This window comes from Caloenas nicobarica, chromosome 14 (genome assembly GCF_036013445.1).
Source record: "Caloenas nicobarica isolate bCalNic1 chromosome 14, bCalNic1.hap1, whole genome shotgun sequence".
In the NCBI taxonomy this organism is placed as follows: Eukaryota; Metazoa; Chordata; class Aves; order Columbiformes; family Columbidae; genus Caloenas; species Caloenas nicobarica.
This window is the reverse complement of record NC_088258.1, coordinates 13,558,771-13,576,230: the sequence shown is the minus strand read 5'-3', so window position 1 is coordinate 13,576,230 and position 17,460 is coordinate 13,558,771. Positions and strand designations below refer to the sequence as shown.

Below are 17,460 nucleotides of genomic sequence, written 5' to 3'. Positions count from 1 at the left end.
GATGAAAAAAACCTACAAAAGCCACAATTATGTTAGAAGAACAGCCAATTTTTGTGAACATGGGTTTCTTTCTTATGTAATCTCCTAAATCGGTTTTAGGAAAAGATAAAACCAAATTATTTAATGATTGAAACAACCTGCATCCTTATTACCAGAGCTCTAATTCTGCATTTTGGTGGAAACAAATACCGCTGAGTTACAACGTGATGAGCAGGTGGCAGCTGCACCAGGCAGAACAGGGACACCGGCTGTGTTCCTCTCTGGGATGGAACTGGCAGTTTTGGGTGGCGGGGGCTGCAGTGTAACCTGTGGTGGGGCAGGTCAGGTTCTGCTGGATCCAAAACTAACAGAGACAGCCCATCATGTGCCAAAACATCACCAGTCAGAGGAGCCGGGGTGGATTTAAGAGAGTGGTGGTTGTCAGGGGTGCAGTGCTCCTGGCTATGGGGCTGCCGGGGACACAACTGGGGGGACACTCTTGGAACGAGGTGACTCGTGTCACAACAGATACACCCCTGGGGGACTTTGGTGTGTGGATTGACCCACCCTGGAGTCAGAGGGAAGCAGAAGCAGCACACAGGAGCAGGTGGAAATTGTTACCCACGTGGCCTCAACCTCCTGGCCTGCATGTCCCCTCACCGAAGGAATTAGGATGGGCTGACTATAACCCATGGTGAAAGGAGGGAAGATGAGACTTGAAAGAGGGAAGGTGTGTGTTTTATTGAAATTGGGCCTGGGGAAGGGTATTTTGTTAATGTTACTTTAACCAGACTTTAAGTTTCTGGTGTCTCTAACTGCACTATTGATTGGGGGTTTTCCACCTCAAGTTTCAAATCATAAATAGTATTTTTCTTTCTGACTTTTTTCTTGAAAAGAGCTCAACCATTTTTGAAATTCTAAGTAAAGCTCTTAAAAAGTCTCAAGAAGAAATTTTAATTGTACTAAATACCAAATGGAAAAAAGAATGTGAAATGAGAAACAACATAGGAAAAAGTCTCAGAAGGGAGAGGCTCAATGAAACTTTGCATGTCACAGCATACGGGTACTCATACAAGCATTACAGAACAGGAACATGTCCTGGAAGCTATATTCTAAAATTGCTATGTGAACTATTAACATATTTTTCAGCTTTATGACATTGCGTGGTTTTGTATTTATTGCTAATCTGACCATCTGTATATGCACTGCGTAAAGATGAATTATTATGCTTTCTAATCCAGGCTACTGAGATGCTTAAAAAGAAAGGATCCCATACAAATCAAACTGGAGCAGTTAGAACAAGGATTTTCTCTGTATCTGAATGGAGCTAATTCAGAGCTGAGAAATTACCGCAGAAGAATCAACTCACATGGCTACATTAAAAATGAGACAAAGACCAACAGGACAAATGGTGAGTTACATGAGAGTTTTACAGAGATTGCAGTCTAGAACTATTTTAAACATTTACTCATCAGAGCTGTAATTCAATTGGTAAGGTCAGACTGATAAAGGGGCAATAGCATTTGAACTTGGTGGAATGAAATTCTGGGGGACTCTTTAATCAGAGCACTTATGCTGATTGTATGTAAGGAACAGTCTCTGCAACACACTATTGATTTCTCAGTTGATCCTTGTCTAATTCCAAAGTTTAATTTCCTCACCTCTCCATTTGTCAAACAGTTATAACTAAAACTAGAAGATTATAGATGTATATAAATTTCCGGCGTAAAACAGTTGTATGCATTTGTCTGATACATAACACCATTCGAAGACTTTAAGACCTGATGGACTCCAATGTTATCTGATCTGGTTATTGAAGTCTGGTGTCCTGTAGACAAATGACATTTGATGACATAGACTATAATCAAATTATACCCAGTAATAATGCATTAAGCTCATAAATTATGTTTAAGCTATAATAGCTGTCTTAAAAATATAGCTAATCTTTATTTAAATATTTGAAGTAAAGAAAACCTGCCATTTTCTGCCAGTGATTAGCTGTCTTTATTTAAAAATGTGTGGTTTACGTCTAATTTAATTCTATCAGTCATAGAGAGCAATGTTGTGACAGGATTACTTTGCATGTATGAAGGTATAAAGTGTGAGCTTACTGGCCTTCTAATCTGTTTAGCATAATGAAAATAAAGTTGATTTTGCTAAATCCCTATGTAAGGCAGTTTACCAACCTTAGTCTGTTAACCTCACACTTGCTACAGCTTGTCTTAGAGTGGATCTTTTTAATCTGTTGCTGTGTAGATAGTGTCTGCTTAAGCTTTTCTTAAAAATGAAGATGAAAAGTTTAAAAAGTTGCATAATATGATAATTTATTATGATTGAAAGTTTATTAATGTCAACAATACCAGAAACTAACTTTTCTTTCAATATCTGTTCTAATTATGACTAACTTTGATCTCTTTTTTTCCCTCTATTTTCCTGCTACGCTGAGTACATACTATTTGTTTTCAAGTTTGTGTTCAGGCTTATCGATATAATTTCTTGCAGATTATATGGGATGGTGATGGGGAATGAGCTAGTCACCTGGTTTCACTGTTCTATATGAAAGTAAAAACTTGCATGTAAAGATGCAAAAAAGTTCATGTTCTTCAATACTGGAAAAAGAAGGAAATTGTGTGCTCTGTCATACGGGGATGATATACCTTTAGGTAGCTAAAGAGGGTGTGAAACAACCTCTGACTTATTGGTCCAAAAATTGCGCAGGGATATTGTGGCAGCAGCTGTAACAGAACTGTGTCAAGAGACATTTCCTCTTGAAGTTCTGCTCTGCAGCTGCCATCTCTAAGCTTAACCAAAGCTGTTTGTTTTATGGCCGCTTAATGCCATTTGATGCAGTTAATGTAGAATACTTCAGCTTGTCTTTGGACCTTTAAAGACTTCAGTGTCAGTCTCTGTTCCCTTCTTCTCTCCACCAACTTAGAGACAGTAGCATTATCTCTGCAGAAGAGAATTCAGTGTTTTGTTGTTTCTTAGCTATGCAATGTTGTTATTTTAAACATGTGTAGCTGCAGTGAAAGATATCAACTAAATCATCATCCTGTCATTTTTATTCTGTTTGATTTTACCACTAGAGTCTAGAGTGGGAGTCATTAATGATATGTATAAACTCCTTGCCTGGGGGTAGTACCTGAGCAATTTTGTGGTCTGTTTCATTTCTAGGCATTTCTTCTCAAGGATTGAATGTGATTTTACTTACAGAAATGATTTCTAGCTGAGATACAGTGCAGAATTTTCTTCTCTATTGATCTCCCCCGAGAGTTATTGCATCATTTTTTATTTCTAAAGCATCCATCTACAGGATTAGTCTTGAGTGAAAAATCAGGAATGTGTGATACTTAATACAGAATGGGCACAAATCCCTCTTTGAGGTTCCTGAAAGTGTCGTCATAAATCTATTTGTCTGGACTGTTTTCTTTGTCTGTGTTCCCTAGGAGTAATTAATGATAACTGTGATTGATAAACTTTTTATGCTCAGGCTTGGTAAATGAATAAAAGTAAATGGGCTTATAAGGTAATGAAGCTGGTCTCTAGGTATACTGTAATTTCTTTGGGTGTAGAACCCAAACATAGTTTCACAACTACATATGTACTTCCAGTGAACGTCCGTGTGGTCACGAAGGGTAGCATGGGGTCACCTTTGATTATGACTAATATTTTGATGATGGGGAAGGGTATTTTGTTAATGTTACTTTAACCAGACTTTAAGTTTCTGGTGTCTCTAACTGCACTATTGATTGGGGGTTTTCCACCTCAAGTTTCAAATCATAAATAGTATTTTTCTTTCTAACTTTTTTCTTGAAAAGAGCTCAACCATTTTTGAAATTCTAAGTAAAGCTCTTAAAAAGTCTCAAGAAGAAACTCAGTTCTTAGCTACTAGAACAGGCACTGTCAGCTCAAGTCTCCAAGGCGATGACACCAGTGGACCTGTTTTGTGTGCCGAAACAGGTAGTGGTTGGTATTCGCATCCCATCCATCCCATGAGAAGGACATTTTTTGTTCTGAAGTAATGTTTGTAGCACAGATGACTAGCTCAGCTGTATCGCCTTCTGCCTGGAAATTGAACTACTTTTTTTTTGCCTGGTTTAGAGAGACCTGGTCATGTGAATCCATCACAAAATATTCAAACAATTCTGAGAACCAAACACTCAGCAGTGGTAGCATGAGTCCTATCCTACCCCTGTACATGAGTGGCCTTCTGGGCAGTTGCATAGAAGAGATGGATTGCTTAGGAAGTGAAAGTGCAAGATGCTTCCAGTTCTGTCCCAAAGCAGTGAGTGAATCAGACCACACCTCTAGCCTTGTAATCTCAGGACAGTTCACCCTCAGTGCCAGAAGAGCCCCATAGCAATCAGCACCAATGCTAATGACTGCAAAGTATTTGTGGAGTTATGTAGGAATAGTGTAATGGAGTAGCAGGAGCTCCAGCCGGAAGGGATGTTTTTCTTCCTTGGAGCAGTCCATTCCTTTTTCTTTCTGTTCTTAGTCCTGTTTCAGGCCTAAGAGATAGATGCTTTGTGCTGAAGCAATAGGACAACCTCTTGTTATTCTTGCTCTTTAATTTTATGTTTACTCTAAATTGATGTAAGCATACCCTGTTTCCCCTAAGAATGGTCCTACCCTGTGCCTGCTCTCTCCTACCTGCTTGTACCAGCATTTGTGCAATCTAATGGTCAACCAAATTGCACAGGTGACTACAGTTAAAAGTAATCTTTCTTTTATGTTTTCCCTCAGTTAAAACTTGCCCATATCAATTCTCTGAACATGCACAGGTATGTGTAGCATTGGCCAATCCAAAAGAGAAAAAGTGATATTGAGAGTTGTAATGAGCAACCTGATCTAATTTTGAAGTAAGTCCTGCTTTGAATGGAAAGTTGGACTAGGTGACCTCCAGAGGTTCCTTCCAAACTAAATCTTTCTGTGATTCTATGACCTTTGTAGGACGACTGCTTCTTTTATAGATAGTGCCAGTTTCTGCTGGCTTAGGGTGACCATTAAATTATGGCTTGAAGAAAAAAGGTTTTACATCAGCTGGTTTTTTCCACTGAGAAGAAATGGAAGCTGTAAATCTGTCTTGGTCATAGGAAATGAGATGCCTTTATTTAGGATGCTATTGAGAGTGTTGGTGATGTCTTTGTTCCCTTGAGGATGCTGATGTGTTCTGCAGGTTGTTTGTCCCTTTGTCTCAATTGAAGCATCTTCTCAAAAATCCATGGTTCCACTCTAAGTTGGGACCATTTCCAGCACAGAGACCCTTAATTCTGTTTGACTATACACAGAATTTTTGCAGAAGTTCTGAAACCAACTCTTCCTTGCCTTGGAAGTGAAGGAAAATGGTTGTCCTTCATTTATGACTTGTACATGAAGAATTATTCTCTGCACAGTGTGTTAAATACCTAATACATTCTATTTAATCTGCCAATACCTTATGTTTCCCTAGTTTGAGAATAAATACACACAATTCCTTTGTAAACCCAGCACGTTGCCTGTTGTTAACTGGTACCCTGTCTGTCAGAGTCTGCCTTTAGTAGTCTGGGTTCTGGGCTCAGTTGGCTTCCTAAGACAGCTTACTGTCTACCTAGCTAGGAGTTAGAGTGATTTGCGCCCCTATTCTAGAACATATTGCTATACTTTCATATCAATTGATGTGGGGCTTTGCTTGCTGTGAGGTTAATGTATCTTTAAACGATTTATTCTGTTGAATACACGTGGTGATTACTGTCCCTGAAGAGGTTCAAAACTCCTGCTACAGATAGACACCTAGCCAGTACACAAAGTGGAATGCCTTTTTGGTGTTGATACCAGCCACATGTCAAAGACTTGCTTTTCTGCCCTCATCTGGGGAAAAAAAAATAAGATGAACTAAGGTGTATTGTCAAATACTATATTTCTATTTTCTGTCTTCTAATTCCTGTCTCTATGTTCTGAAAAAGCAGCCCAGCTAGAACAGAGTGAGTTGCAAGAATGCAGCACACAGACGGCACCAAGCAAAATGAAACGCAGAGGTTGGCTTCAGGTAAGAAACAGTTCAAAAGAATGCATCTTTGAACTAATTCTTAGATTATAAGTAATTTTAGGGGAAATTGATTGCAACTAGTAGATAGTGAGCAGTTGGGATTCTCGCAGAATCTGAGTCTTGGTTTGGTCTGGATACTGAGTGGTACCGTGAGATGATACCGTGACCAGTTTTGTGTGTACTTTGAAGACCAAAGAGGCAAATCTCATTGAAAGGGTCTGGTTTCAGTCACATCCATCAAAGAAACTTGATGCGATTGGCTCACTCTCTCCTCCAGCAGAATAGCTGTTGCTTGACATCTCTGACAGCAGGCCTACAGAGCCTATCTGACGCAAGAACAGAGAATCTCATTTTGGAGATACATCCCTCCTGTCACTGCTGTTCTCCACCCTGGTGTAGTATTAAGGGACAGAGGTGTAATTTGCATAGCTTGAGGTATAATTTGTGGCAGATTCTTGTAAAACAGAAGAGAAGAACCATGCATATAGATAATAAAAATGCCCTGCCTGTAAGGAATTTAGGGCCATTAGCTACGTAGTTGTTGGTTCATTGAAGAATCCTCAATGATCTCTTTTTCTTTTGGCATGAAGAAGGATCTGACTTAACCTGTGAAGGAGTATGACTTCATCGACAGAAAAAATGTGAATTCTGAACAACTGAGACATGTCACCCAAATAATTACCTGAATTGATTAGCAATTGCCCTGGCTGGATGTCCAGTCTGTGCTTGAGTGACTGGGGGTCAGAGGTCTGTATCACTGCAGATCAAGTGTTCACGTCATGCAGGTTTTCTTTTCTTTCAGCACATATTGCACATGACAATTTTAAGGCTGCATTACTTTATTTATCACCCTTACTGCTTAGCTGAATTCATTTTCTCAGCTGCTATTTCAGCAGATCACTGCTTACATACAGGCCTGTCAGAACTCATTTGCTAAGTTTGCCAAATGTGTGTCTAGTCATAACCTAAATCATTCTAATCACAAGAACCAAATGAAGAAAGAGGTGTCTCCTCTGACCGGATTGGAAAGTTAGCCAAATATAGGCAGCTATACTAAAAACTAGCTACTGCCTGAGACTAGCTTAGAATGATACCTTAAGTCTTTTATCCAATTGCATGGGAGGATAGCAGAGTTACAGTATCTTAATGAGCAACTGGAATTATTTAGCTAAGGTAATGTGCAACCACTCGGTAAGATGCAGGTTGTACCAGACAGTTAATGCAGGGGCCTAAGGGTGACCTCAGGAGATGAGAAACCTTCCATGGAAAAGAGGGGAAAAACGTTGCTTGATCTGGATATTGTTATGTAAAATGTAATGATTATTCTTTTTGTACTGCTGATAGCACAAAAGATGTCTAATTCCCCTGTATGCTTCTTTTAACAGAAAACTGTGGAGATTAAAACAGAAAGGGGTGATAAACTCTGCATTAAGCCTCCTCTTGAGTACTCTGAGGATTTTGAACCCTATGAAAGCTTGAGCGTGGAGACAAATGATGATGATCCTCTCCGTTACTCCCAGGTACAACTGGCAGTTGCTTTCTATTGTTCATGGCAGTGTCAGCTGAAATGTGAACAGGCTCAGATGTCAGTCCTGACTAGAGCATGCAAACCCACTACATAGTGTTTCTTTCACTAGATGATTTCACACTGATGAGGTGTGACATAAAGAAGGAAAAAATGAAAAGGAAAAAGTAAAACTACTTTGAAAATCTAGTCTCAGTCAACAACACTTTAACGTGTTTAGTCCTAATTTAAAGAGGTAGAATATTGTCTCTGTTGGACAGAACCAAGGTATTTCATGCAAGGAGACTTTCAGTTCATTTAGTGGTTGTCCACATGAACATAACTCCCGGCTGTAAGGTTAGAGAAAGCTTAAACAATAACGTTTTCTGGGCTTAGGTTAGTTTTTCAATAATCATGCTAAAATTGTTGCATGTCATTGCTTTACCTAACAGAAGTCAGAGTAAAGTTCTAAAAATATTATGATCAATACAGTTGCTTTCCATCAAGGGTTGTTATTGTGTTGACTCCACTGTTTGGCAGTTCAGCCTTTCATTTGGTTACTACTTGCAGTTTGTTCCAGCACACTTAACAAATGTCCTGTCCTTAAAAATACGAATAAATGAAGAAAAATTTCTGCCCAGCCAATTAATGACATGAATAAAGCTTTTCTGGGTAGTGGAGTAGCATCTATGTGTGAAACTGTCTACAGATCTTACCGCTGACATCAGACAAACTTCCCAAGCACATTTTCCTAGCTTACGTCTTTCTACCTTTCCTATATTGCTTTTGAGCTTATGATTTTTTTGGTTTTCCAAACCAGTAACTTCTTTACAGTGATGGATATTTATAATCATTTATGTGTAAGTAGTAATCTAATAATTTTAAACCAAAAGCCCACTTCCATTTGTGTCTCAGATGGAAATACTTCTGTTTTTCTGAAGCTATAATGTGTTTTCTTGAATGTCTTTTTACAGTGCAGGTATCATGAGGTTTCAAACTAAAAGAAATCCCATACAACTGTCTGTCAAATAGCTAGAAATATTATTCTTGCCTATCATAAAGATATTCTCAATATCAAGCCTTGGGTTGCTTGTAGACCCCCTTTTGAACCAAATTTTGCCTTTTCTTTGTAATATGTTTCTGTCAACATGGATTTTCTAACAAGTGTAATCTGTAGCAGAAGAGCAGCTGGAAGCTTTCATTGCAAAGTGCACATACACTGTCACAGTTAATTTGTACCTAGGATAGCTTCAGGTTCTCATTTTACTCGTACAGTTTGCTTACCTATATTTGTCTCAAAACTCTTAATACCAAGAAAGTAGGAGAAAAATAAATTTAAGATGTGAAAGGTCTTTTCCTTTTACATTCATAAACCCAAATGTCTCTCTAGTATCATCTATGCTGTTTGTGGCATGAGCTGAGAGAGGCAAGGCAGTTTTGTCAACAGTATGTTTCAAATAGATTAATTTTTGCATAAAATCCTGTTACAGTGTGTCCAATTTAAAAAAAAATCTGTGCAAACTAGAAGCTTAGTGCATTAAACCAGAAATCTCTTCTACTGTTTTTTGAAGTACAGATGTGTATGAGACAGGACTGTTATCATCTCTCCAATTACTTATAAAGAAGTTGCAAGTACATTGGCTTTGCAGTCTTGTGAAGGCATTTGGAAAATCTGCATTGCAGCTAGTCTTCAGATAGCAAGCTAAAAGATAGGGTAACTATGCAAGGCTGGAAAAATATATGCCCTTGCCCTCTCTTACCTCCTGTTTGTAACTTATTCCTAAAAATTGGGTTTGCACATAAAAAATCCTTCGCCTACAGAGTTTTCCTGCAAGGATTCTGATGAGAAGCAGCAAAGGAGTTGTAGGATGATTTTCTATACAAGTCATCAAGAGTGAAGACAACATAGGATTGTGAATATTTTTAGCTGCATCATGGCTCTGAGTTTATGAGAAGATTTTTCTTTCTCCTAGGGAAGAGGCAACCACATTGGTTTATTTTAAAATACACGTTTGAGCTTTTCTAACTAATCTGTTTGAATTGTACCAGAAATTGAGAAGCATCTTACAACTCAGTAAAGAAGAGAAAAGGATGGAAAGAGACTCTCTTGGTGATGATGGTGACTCTGTTGAAGAGGATGTGCTTTCAGAATCATCTCCCACTGAGGAAACAATTGCAAACTTTGGAGGCCTTCAGCTGCATTGCAGTGGATCACAGCAGAAAGAAGCTTCTGAACAGCAGGACACTGGGAGATGCTCTGGCCTTGATTCTGGTGCCCTTACCATGTTGGAGTTTAACAAGGATCAAAGTAGTAAGTCAGTTAATTATACGCTACTACAGTATCATAATAATAATTCTTTGAGAGCATTACTTTTAAGAGAATCACTGCTGGTTAATCATTAATGATTATTCCATGGTGTCATGAGTTGTTTTAATCTCCTGATTTGGGAGAATTGCATCCTCTTGCTACTATGTTAAGAATTTTTTGCAAAGACAAAGATATAGCCTAGGTTAACCCACTTGCATCACAAAGCCTCGATACTTGAACTAAGATTGTCTCAGGCTGTCTGTGAGATTTTTCAAGTGATTATTTTTTTTTTTTTTTTAATATTTTTTTTGACTGTTTTTTCAGTAATCCAGGCAGCCAAATCTTCTCAGTCTCAGCTTCTTCCATTTCACATCCTAGGTGCTAGATACCTGTCATCACAGCATGTGCTGTTCATCCCTGATGAAAGGTGTATTAATTCAACAAAGCTGATCTATCTGGCTATGAGCAACTTCTTTTTGTCAGATGTTCTCCTTTGGAGATCTCCATGTCCAAAGCCAAAACCAGTCACTCAAAGATGTTTAACTTGTTAAAGGTAGAGAATTCAGGCAGAAACCTGACCTGGACCTACATTCAGTATTTCTCAAAATTCCCTCCCCACTCATTTCAGGTACATTCATTGGGTTTCGTGGTAGCTGGGGTTTTTTTGTTTTGTTTTTGTTTTTCTTTGCCTTATCCACAGTTAATTGCTTAACTGAAGAGGAACAATCTTTGAACAAATTGAGTAAAGGAGTGTTCCTTGCATTACCACAGAGGTGAGTGGAGTGCGAATGGGGAGAGGTGGCAGAAGAAGAGACGGGAACAAGGGCTGAAGCAGCAGTGAGAACAAGATTGTTGGGAGAGAACATGATTATTCTTTTCCACAGAGAAGTTTCAAAGGTGTGATGCAAACAATGGAGGCATTAATAATTCTCAAATAAAAAAGTGAAGAAGTACTTGTATGAACTACAGTAGGCAACCCTCTCTTCCTTTGAAACTTCTAAATAAGACAACATTTTAATCTGTATTTTAAGAATTTATTTTGGTATAACTGTTATTAAGTGACTGAGGACTTCTTTTTTATTTTTGCTTTTCTTGGCAGTAATGCAGGTAAATATCTAGTACAGATGAGATATATTTGTACCTTATAACGATATATTTTATTTTATTTCACTAAGTATGTGCAAGCCATGCATGTGTACTTTTACATCAATAGAACAGTATCAACGAAAGGGATGGAGGATGGAGCTTATCACTTGAACTATGCCAGTATAATTAAAGTGGCCAAATTTTAGGAGTTAAGATCCAGTAAGTTTTCCCTAGCTGGCTTCTCCTAAAGATCTTTGAAGTTGATTATTTCTGTTCACTTATTATCTTGCAGAAGTGAAGCCGCTACGAGTTCTCTCAGCAAAAAGAAAAGATAATGCTGAAATGTACATTCCTGTCAGACCAATCATGGTAAAAAATAAAATCTTTCGTCCGCTCTCCGCTGAGTTCTTGCAGCAGGAAAGACATGGAAGAACTTATTCTAGTAAGAAATAAGAATATATAATGTCAATAAGGAGAGTTTTCATGCTTTTTTTTCCCTCTGGCTCAGATGTAATTTCAGCACACGTCTGTCATTATGTGATTTTTCTTAATTTTTCTTAGCTGTTGTCCTTTTTTTGTAGTGTGGGTCATTTGTTTTGTTTTGTTTTGGTGGGGTTTTTGTGTTGGTTGGTTGGGTGGGTTTTGGTTGGTTGGGTTGTTGTTTTGTTTTTGCCACCTCAAGTGTTTTGACTTAAATAAAATTGTGTCTTCTGCTACATCTTTACTACCTTCCTTCTCTGCTTGCTTTCACAGCATCAGACATTTTCCTCTCCCTTTCAGTCCTTGTGCTTGCTCTGTCTTTTCCAATTTCCTCATGGTGATCTGTTCCCTATGATATTAACAGAAATTTGTCTTCTCAAAATCAGCAATTGACGCTTTGGTGTAAGATTTTAACATAATGCATTTACAGTAAAAGAGGCAGAGTTTTCCACACCACATCAAAACTAGCTCTGTTGCTGCTTGGGACTGTACTTGAATGACACCTTAAACACTGCAGATCAGTCCCCTGTGCTGGGTAGATGTGCTTGTATCTCATACCATACTGGAAAATGTTCTTCCTGGACTGGAGAACACCATTTCAAAAAACAGCCCCCAAATCTAGGGGCTGAAATCATGACTGCAGTTGTTATTTCGGCACAGTCCTTAGCTGAACAAGTCTGATAAACTTAAGTTTTGAAAAGTCTGAGATGAAGTTTTCAGGCTTGCCATACTCTGCGATTAAGACACTTTTCAAAAAAGCAAAATCCAGATGTGTCCCAAGAAAGCAATAAAGCTAACAGTTTTGAGAAGTCAAAATGTTAGTTTCTTAATTGGCAGAAAACCAAACCAAGGAAAATAAGCTAATTGTTTTTGGCTTCAAATAAATCCTCTTTGTAGCTTCTGAGACCCTCACCCACCATCTGTCTGAGCAGATGCTCGCTTTGACCGTTTTCCAAAGATATGTGTAGCATTTTCTCAGGTTATAATAGTGCTTATTAGAACTGTTTCTGTCCAACTATCACTTTAAATCATTAAATTAATTTCATTTCAGGGGGATGGTATAGTACAGAAAAATAAAAAAAGGGCTTTATTGTGTCCCTGTATTTGCAGAGATGACTAATACTTGCTGAAAGTTTTTATGAGTGTAGATGGCATAGGGCTCAAAGAGTGTGAATGCCGCAAATCTCAGTTCAGTTTTAACTTCCCGTCTTTTCAAGGTAGATTTCATGTTACTGGCAAATGCTGCCATTTTACTCTGCTGCTCGCCGAACCTCACTGCAGCATTAAGGGCACGCTTGCGCATCAGCCTGTTCTTCAGTATTTTCACTTGATTTTTAGTGTCTGTACCACTTTGGTTTCTTTTCTTCCTTTGACTTTTGAAGTCCTTGAATATGACCACTGTGCTTCTCTTTTAGTCCAGCCTCAGATCCTCTATTGTTAAATTTGATTTCCTTTCTTTTAAACCTCTTTATAGGCTTTGACGTTTCTGTTTCTCCATGATGTTTGGGAAGACTGGAATGCGTATGAGCATTTTGATGACTACTTAAGTGATAAGGTCATTCGTTTTGCCTTGCAAATAGCAACTCCTCACTCCCCGTGTTTTGCTAGAAGTCTCCGGGGATTCCTCCAAAATAGCTGAACACTCCAGTTACATTGAAAAATTCTGCTGTGCTGCTATTATATATACTTCTTTTTCAATTAACTGGTACAAGGCATTTTCATTAAATACCTGAACAAAGCAAGTACAAAAAGCTTTAAAAATATATTTCTCATTTGTCAGTTTTCCTCCTCTTATGATACTGTTTCAACTGTTGCCTGAAGTAGATGTGACCTGGCATCTTAATATAAAAATGAATTGGAGCAATTCAGCCTTCCTTGGGCTGATTACAGACTGCTAGCAAAGCCCTGTGTCAGTAACTGAATCGAATGTTTCAGAAATATGTTGTTGTAATGTTCCATACCTGTATGTCCAGACACATGAATATTCCTTCCTTTTTTGGTGGGGCAGGACCATCAAGTCGACCAGAAAGACCGCTTTCAGCAACGCGAAAGAATGAGTGTGAGAAGGATCCTGATCTCTCAGTTTCAGCTGTGGTTAAAGCGATGCAAATTGAAAATGAAGCCTTGCAGAGAGATCTACAAAGGCAGACAGTTTCCACAAGCCCTCAAAAGGTATGGGAACATACAGAAAAGGGCTGTTTGATCAAGTAGCAAAACCCGTATGAATTGCAATCTCTTATACATTGAGATTGTGTATGAGTGGATGGTGATGCCTCTTAAGTGTAATTGAATTTGTAGCGTTCTTCCATAGGGTGGTTTTCTTTAATCTGCTTCCTCAGGACAGCATCCCACAGCTCTCTCTTGGTTTCAGGTATCGCTGAGTAACCGATAGACCAGACGCGTGGTATGTCTATACAGGCAAATGCACAGCTGCAGGCCTGTTTGCGCCATTTTCCTTCTGGAAGCTTCTTAAACAAGATCGTGTGTGATTTCCATAGCAATAAATCCTGCCTTCCTGCTGAAGTCACTAACATGGGCACTGTTCCCTGTTAATACGTGCTCTGCTTTTGGAGCAGAGCTGTCGTGTACACTGCTGGCTCTTGCTGAGGAGGAGCTAGTATGGCTTTTCTGCACCAATGCGTGTACATCTCATATCTCCAACAACTATGTTTAAAAGCAATTTAAAAACTCATAAACAAGGAAATCAACAGAAATCTGTTCTCTTCTGATTCAGGTCAGATTCCTGGTTAAGTTAAAGAATAAGGAAGTTTGTGTTGACCGTCCTAGCTAAACTTTGAGCATAACCAATAATTCAGTTCTCCTAGCAGAAAGAAAGTACATCAAGAAATTTGTGCATAAACTGGAATTTACAAATCTATCTATTATGGACAGTGTTCATGGATTCAAAGTGTGGTTCTGGTTTGGTGTTCCGGACACTCACTTTTGTAGGAAGGGAGATATGTTACTCATTTGAATTCTGAGAGTTTCCAGGACAGCCGACTTCTTTAACCTAAGCTGGTGGTCCCTAAAGTTATGAGTTGATGCCGTGATGAATATGTATCCACTGTCATTGCTAAGCCAACATTAGGTTTCTGGGGAGTTTTGATTACAAGCAAAGGATAAAATGTTCTTTTACAATAGGTAAGTACTTTATATATGATTTCACCATCTGGGTCAACTTTTCAATCTTATTCTTCTTGGTTTTGAGATATTTATAACTTAGTGGCTGAGAGAACAAATTGCATTGAATATTCTCACATAAAGTATCTTCCTGCTAACATGACAACTAATTTTAGTATTGTAGTGCTTAAATGAAATACCATGAAATAATACTTAAAATAGATGTAATTTTACCCTGACACTTGAGATAGAGTTTCAAAAATCCAGTGTAAATTTTTAGTCTTAAAGCTGACCTAAATGATATTCTAGAAGTAATTTAATTTCGCTTATACAATTAAGGGATTCTGGAACTTGGTCTTTGATATTTAAATGTACAACAATGCAGAATTTTTAATACTAAAAAAGTAATTAACTTCTAAGCAGTTTAAAGTTTTCTTATTCTTCAAAAATTAGAGAAATGGAAGTGACCTAAGAACAGAAGGACTGCCATTCCTAATCTGACTAGTAGTAGTTCACTGTGCTGAGTATTCTGTCTCTGACAGAAGTTACCAATAAATTTTTAGGAAGAAAAAAATGAAGGGACCAGGGTATACCTACAAAGTAGGGTACAGGCAGAGAAAGAGCCTGTAGCATTGTAAGAACTGTAGGACTTTTCCTCTGTTTTCTCTTAGGTATTCACTACTGACAGTTGTATATTTAAAAAGAAATAAATCCAGATTTTCTTCTAATAAAACTGAGCATTTTTGAGTGTAAAAGTCTTTATGGTCTTTTTTTTTTTTCTGGAGAAGGAGAAAGTCTAGGCAGACGTCTGCCGAAGCTCTGGCAAACTCCAAGTCCTACCAAATGTATACAAAGAGATTTCAGACATGCATATATATGTATGTTTAATAGTCATCAGATAATGCTTTTACATTACTTTTCTTCCGTGCAGAATATTAAGCTCCAAGCTCAGTTCTTTCATTGCAAATCGAGACCAATTCTGCTAAATGTGCTTTAACTCAGTATAGAGTTATAGATTAGCTGAGGTTAGCTGAGATCAGAGCTGGGCCTAAACTCCTATTTATTCCAGGGATGCAGACTGATCAATATTGGTCTGTAGAGAACAATGTGAGTGAAACATGTTCGTCTTTTTCTTATTTAGAAGAGATTTTCTGTTTCATCTGTTGTTTCTGCAATGGCTGAACCTCCAGAAAAAAGCCAGACAAGGACTGCAGTCACAAAAGTTGTTGAGAGAATTTGTCCTTTTGGAAGCAGGTATATATATTTCCTTTTTTCCTTTTTTGGAGAGATATTTTTCAGTATACCGCCAGGTGTAGCATAGTACCACTATGCCTGATAATTTTTAGATACCTGAGACATCATGCAAGTAGTAGCAAATCAGGGAGAAGGTTCCAGCCTTGGGCCAATCTCTGTGAATCAGGGATCTGCCAACATCTCCCTCTGTCTCTGTATTACTATGAATTATTATACTTTCTCAGACCGCCTCAGAACCAGCAGAGAACTGGAGCCCAGTCTTTTAACCAAACTCTGTGTATCTAAGGAGGGATGCTGCAACAGTTGTCAACTGCTGCAGTGGTGTTGGGGTACATGGGATTCTTCTGTGGGGCGTGTAGGTTCATCCTATCGTTGCTGTACCTTAATACCAACAAAACTATTTCTTAAAAACACAAGAGTTATGAGGAAGTAACACATAAAAGTATATGTATGTTTCAGACAACAGAAGAAAATTGTGAATGTCCTTCAGGAGCCTGAGAGCCATTCTGCCTGTGATAATGACATAGTCCTGTCTGATGACAAATCTGAAGCAGATTCCGTGTTGAGAGAGAAGGTTTGTGTGTTTGTGCACCGTAACTGATGGTACACTGAATGATCTATGTTCCACCAATGCTGCTCCACATCAACTAATAAACCATATGGCAGGGTAAGAGGAGAGAATTTATCACTGTTCCTTTGTTCATCAGAATGACAAAGGAATCAAACAAAGAACAGAGAGCTGGTTTGTACTTAGGCTTTGGAGTGGACTGGAATCTAGGAAGGTGATGAGTTCTCTTACCCTGCTATAGATTTATTAGTTGATGTGGGGCAGAATTGGCAGAACCCAGAATGATGGAGTATCGTACAAATAGCCTTGAGTTGGCAAGCTTTTTGCTTCTGACTCATCAGTATTGTAATCTTAACAGTCTTATTTTGTTCCACATGTTATTGTTTTGTCACTTATGTTTATCCCATATTTCATTTTGGTCCAGATGACAACCAGTATGGAAGTACGTGATGCCATTTATGTGACTATGGAACTGCTTTCTAACTGGGGAAATCCAGTACACGTGGGCCTGAGCGAGGTGGAATTCTTTGATTTATGCAATGAAAAGATATTTGTGTCTCCTCATGATGTGGACATTCGAAATGCTGACAACCCAGGAGATTTGTGCTGCTTGGTAAATAAGAACTTAAATGTAAGAGCTTGGTCCTGGATGTGAAAATTTCTCATTATAATATTTCTTTAGTATTCCATCACTAGGTTTTTGTTTAGAAACATGATTGCATTTTGAAGCTGATTTGCATAGCAATTATCTGATAATTCCAAAAATGCAAATATTATTTACTAGTAACAAATCCAGCTTTTCTGTCCAAGATGTTGGTATTCAGTTATAATATCGTTTTAGGGCAGAATTTTATTAATTTGCCTGACAATTAACTGAGTGACTGGAAGGGAGCAGCTTTAACTTGGCCTCCTTTCCTATTAACTCTGTGGTATTGTCCTGGATGAAAAAACAGATTCATTTTTTAAAGTATTGTGATACAATCATAGTATCTGTAGAACAAGATCACAAAACTTTACGGACGGGAAATTTCACATTTTTACAGTATGTCTGCTGATAAATGTAAGTAATCCTTGTGATCTGAAGGTGTGGGAGCTTCACTGCTAACTTCTTCCAGATGTGTAATATGAATTTA

General features: G+C 38.2%; 1 protein-coding gene across 3 annotated transcripts in view; it reads left to right on the top strand.

Annotated features, from left to right (window-relative positions):
* The window catches only part of KATNIP (katanin interacting protein), a 57,339-nt gene that overhangs the window by 1,565 nt on the left and 38,314 nt on the right, over positions 1 to 17,460 (top strand). Inside the window, exons 3-11 of one of the 3 annotated variants that reach the window (XM_065645045.1) lie at positions 1,221 to 1,390; positions 5,928 to 6,007; positions 7,393 to 7,527; positions 9,561 to 9,822; positions 11,198 to 11,347; positions 13,394 to 13,557; positions 15,647 to 15,759; positions 16,219 to 16,333; positions 16,752 to 16,958. In XM_065645045.1, the coding sequence (XP_065501117.1) occupies positions 1,221 to 1,390; positions 5,928 to 6,007; positions 7,393 to 7,527; positions 9,561 to 9,822; positions 11,198 to 11,347; positions 13,394 to 13,557; positions 15,647 to 15,759; positions 16,219 to 16,333; positions 16,752 to 16,958 (1,396 nt within the window). Of the gene's footprint in view, positions 1 to 1,220; positions 1,391 to 5,924; positions 6,008 to 7,392; positions 7,528 to 9,560; positions 9,823 to 11,197; positions 11,348 to 13,393; positions 13,558 to 15,646; positions 15,760 to 16,218; positions 16,334 to 16,751; positions 16,959 to 17,460 lie in introns of all 3 variants that reach the window. The other 2 variants (XM_065645047.1, XM_065645044.1) reach the window with 2 other exon arrangements.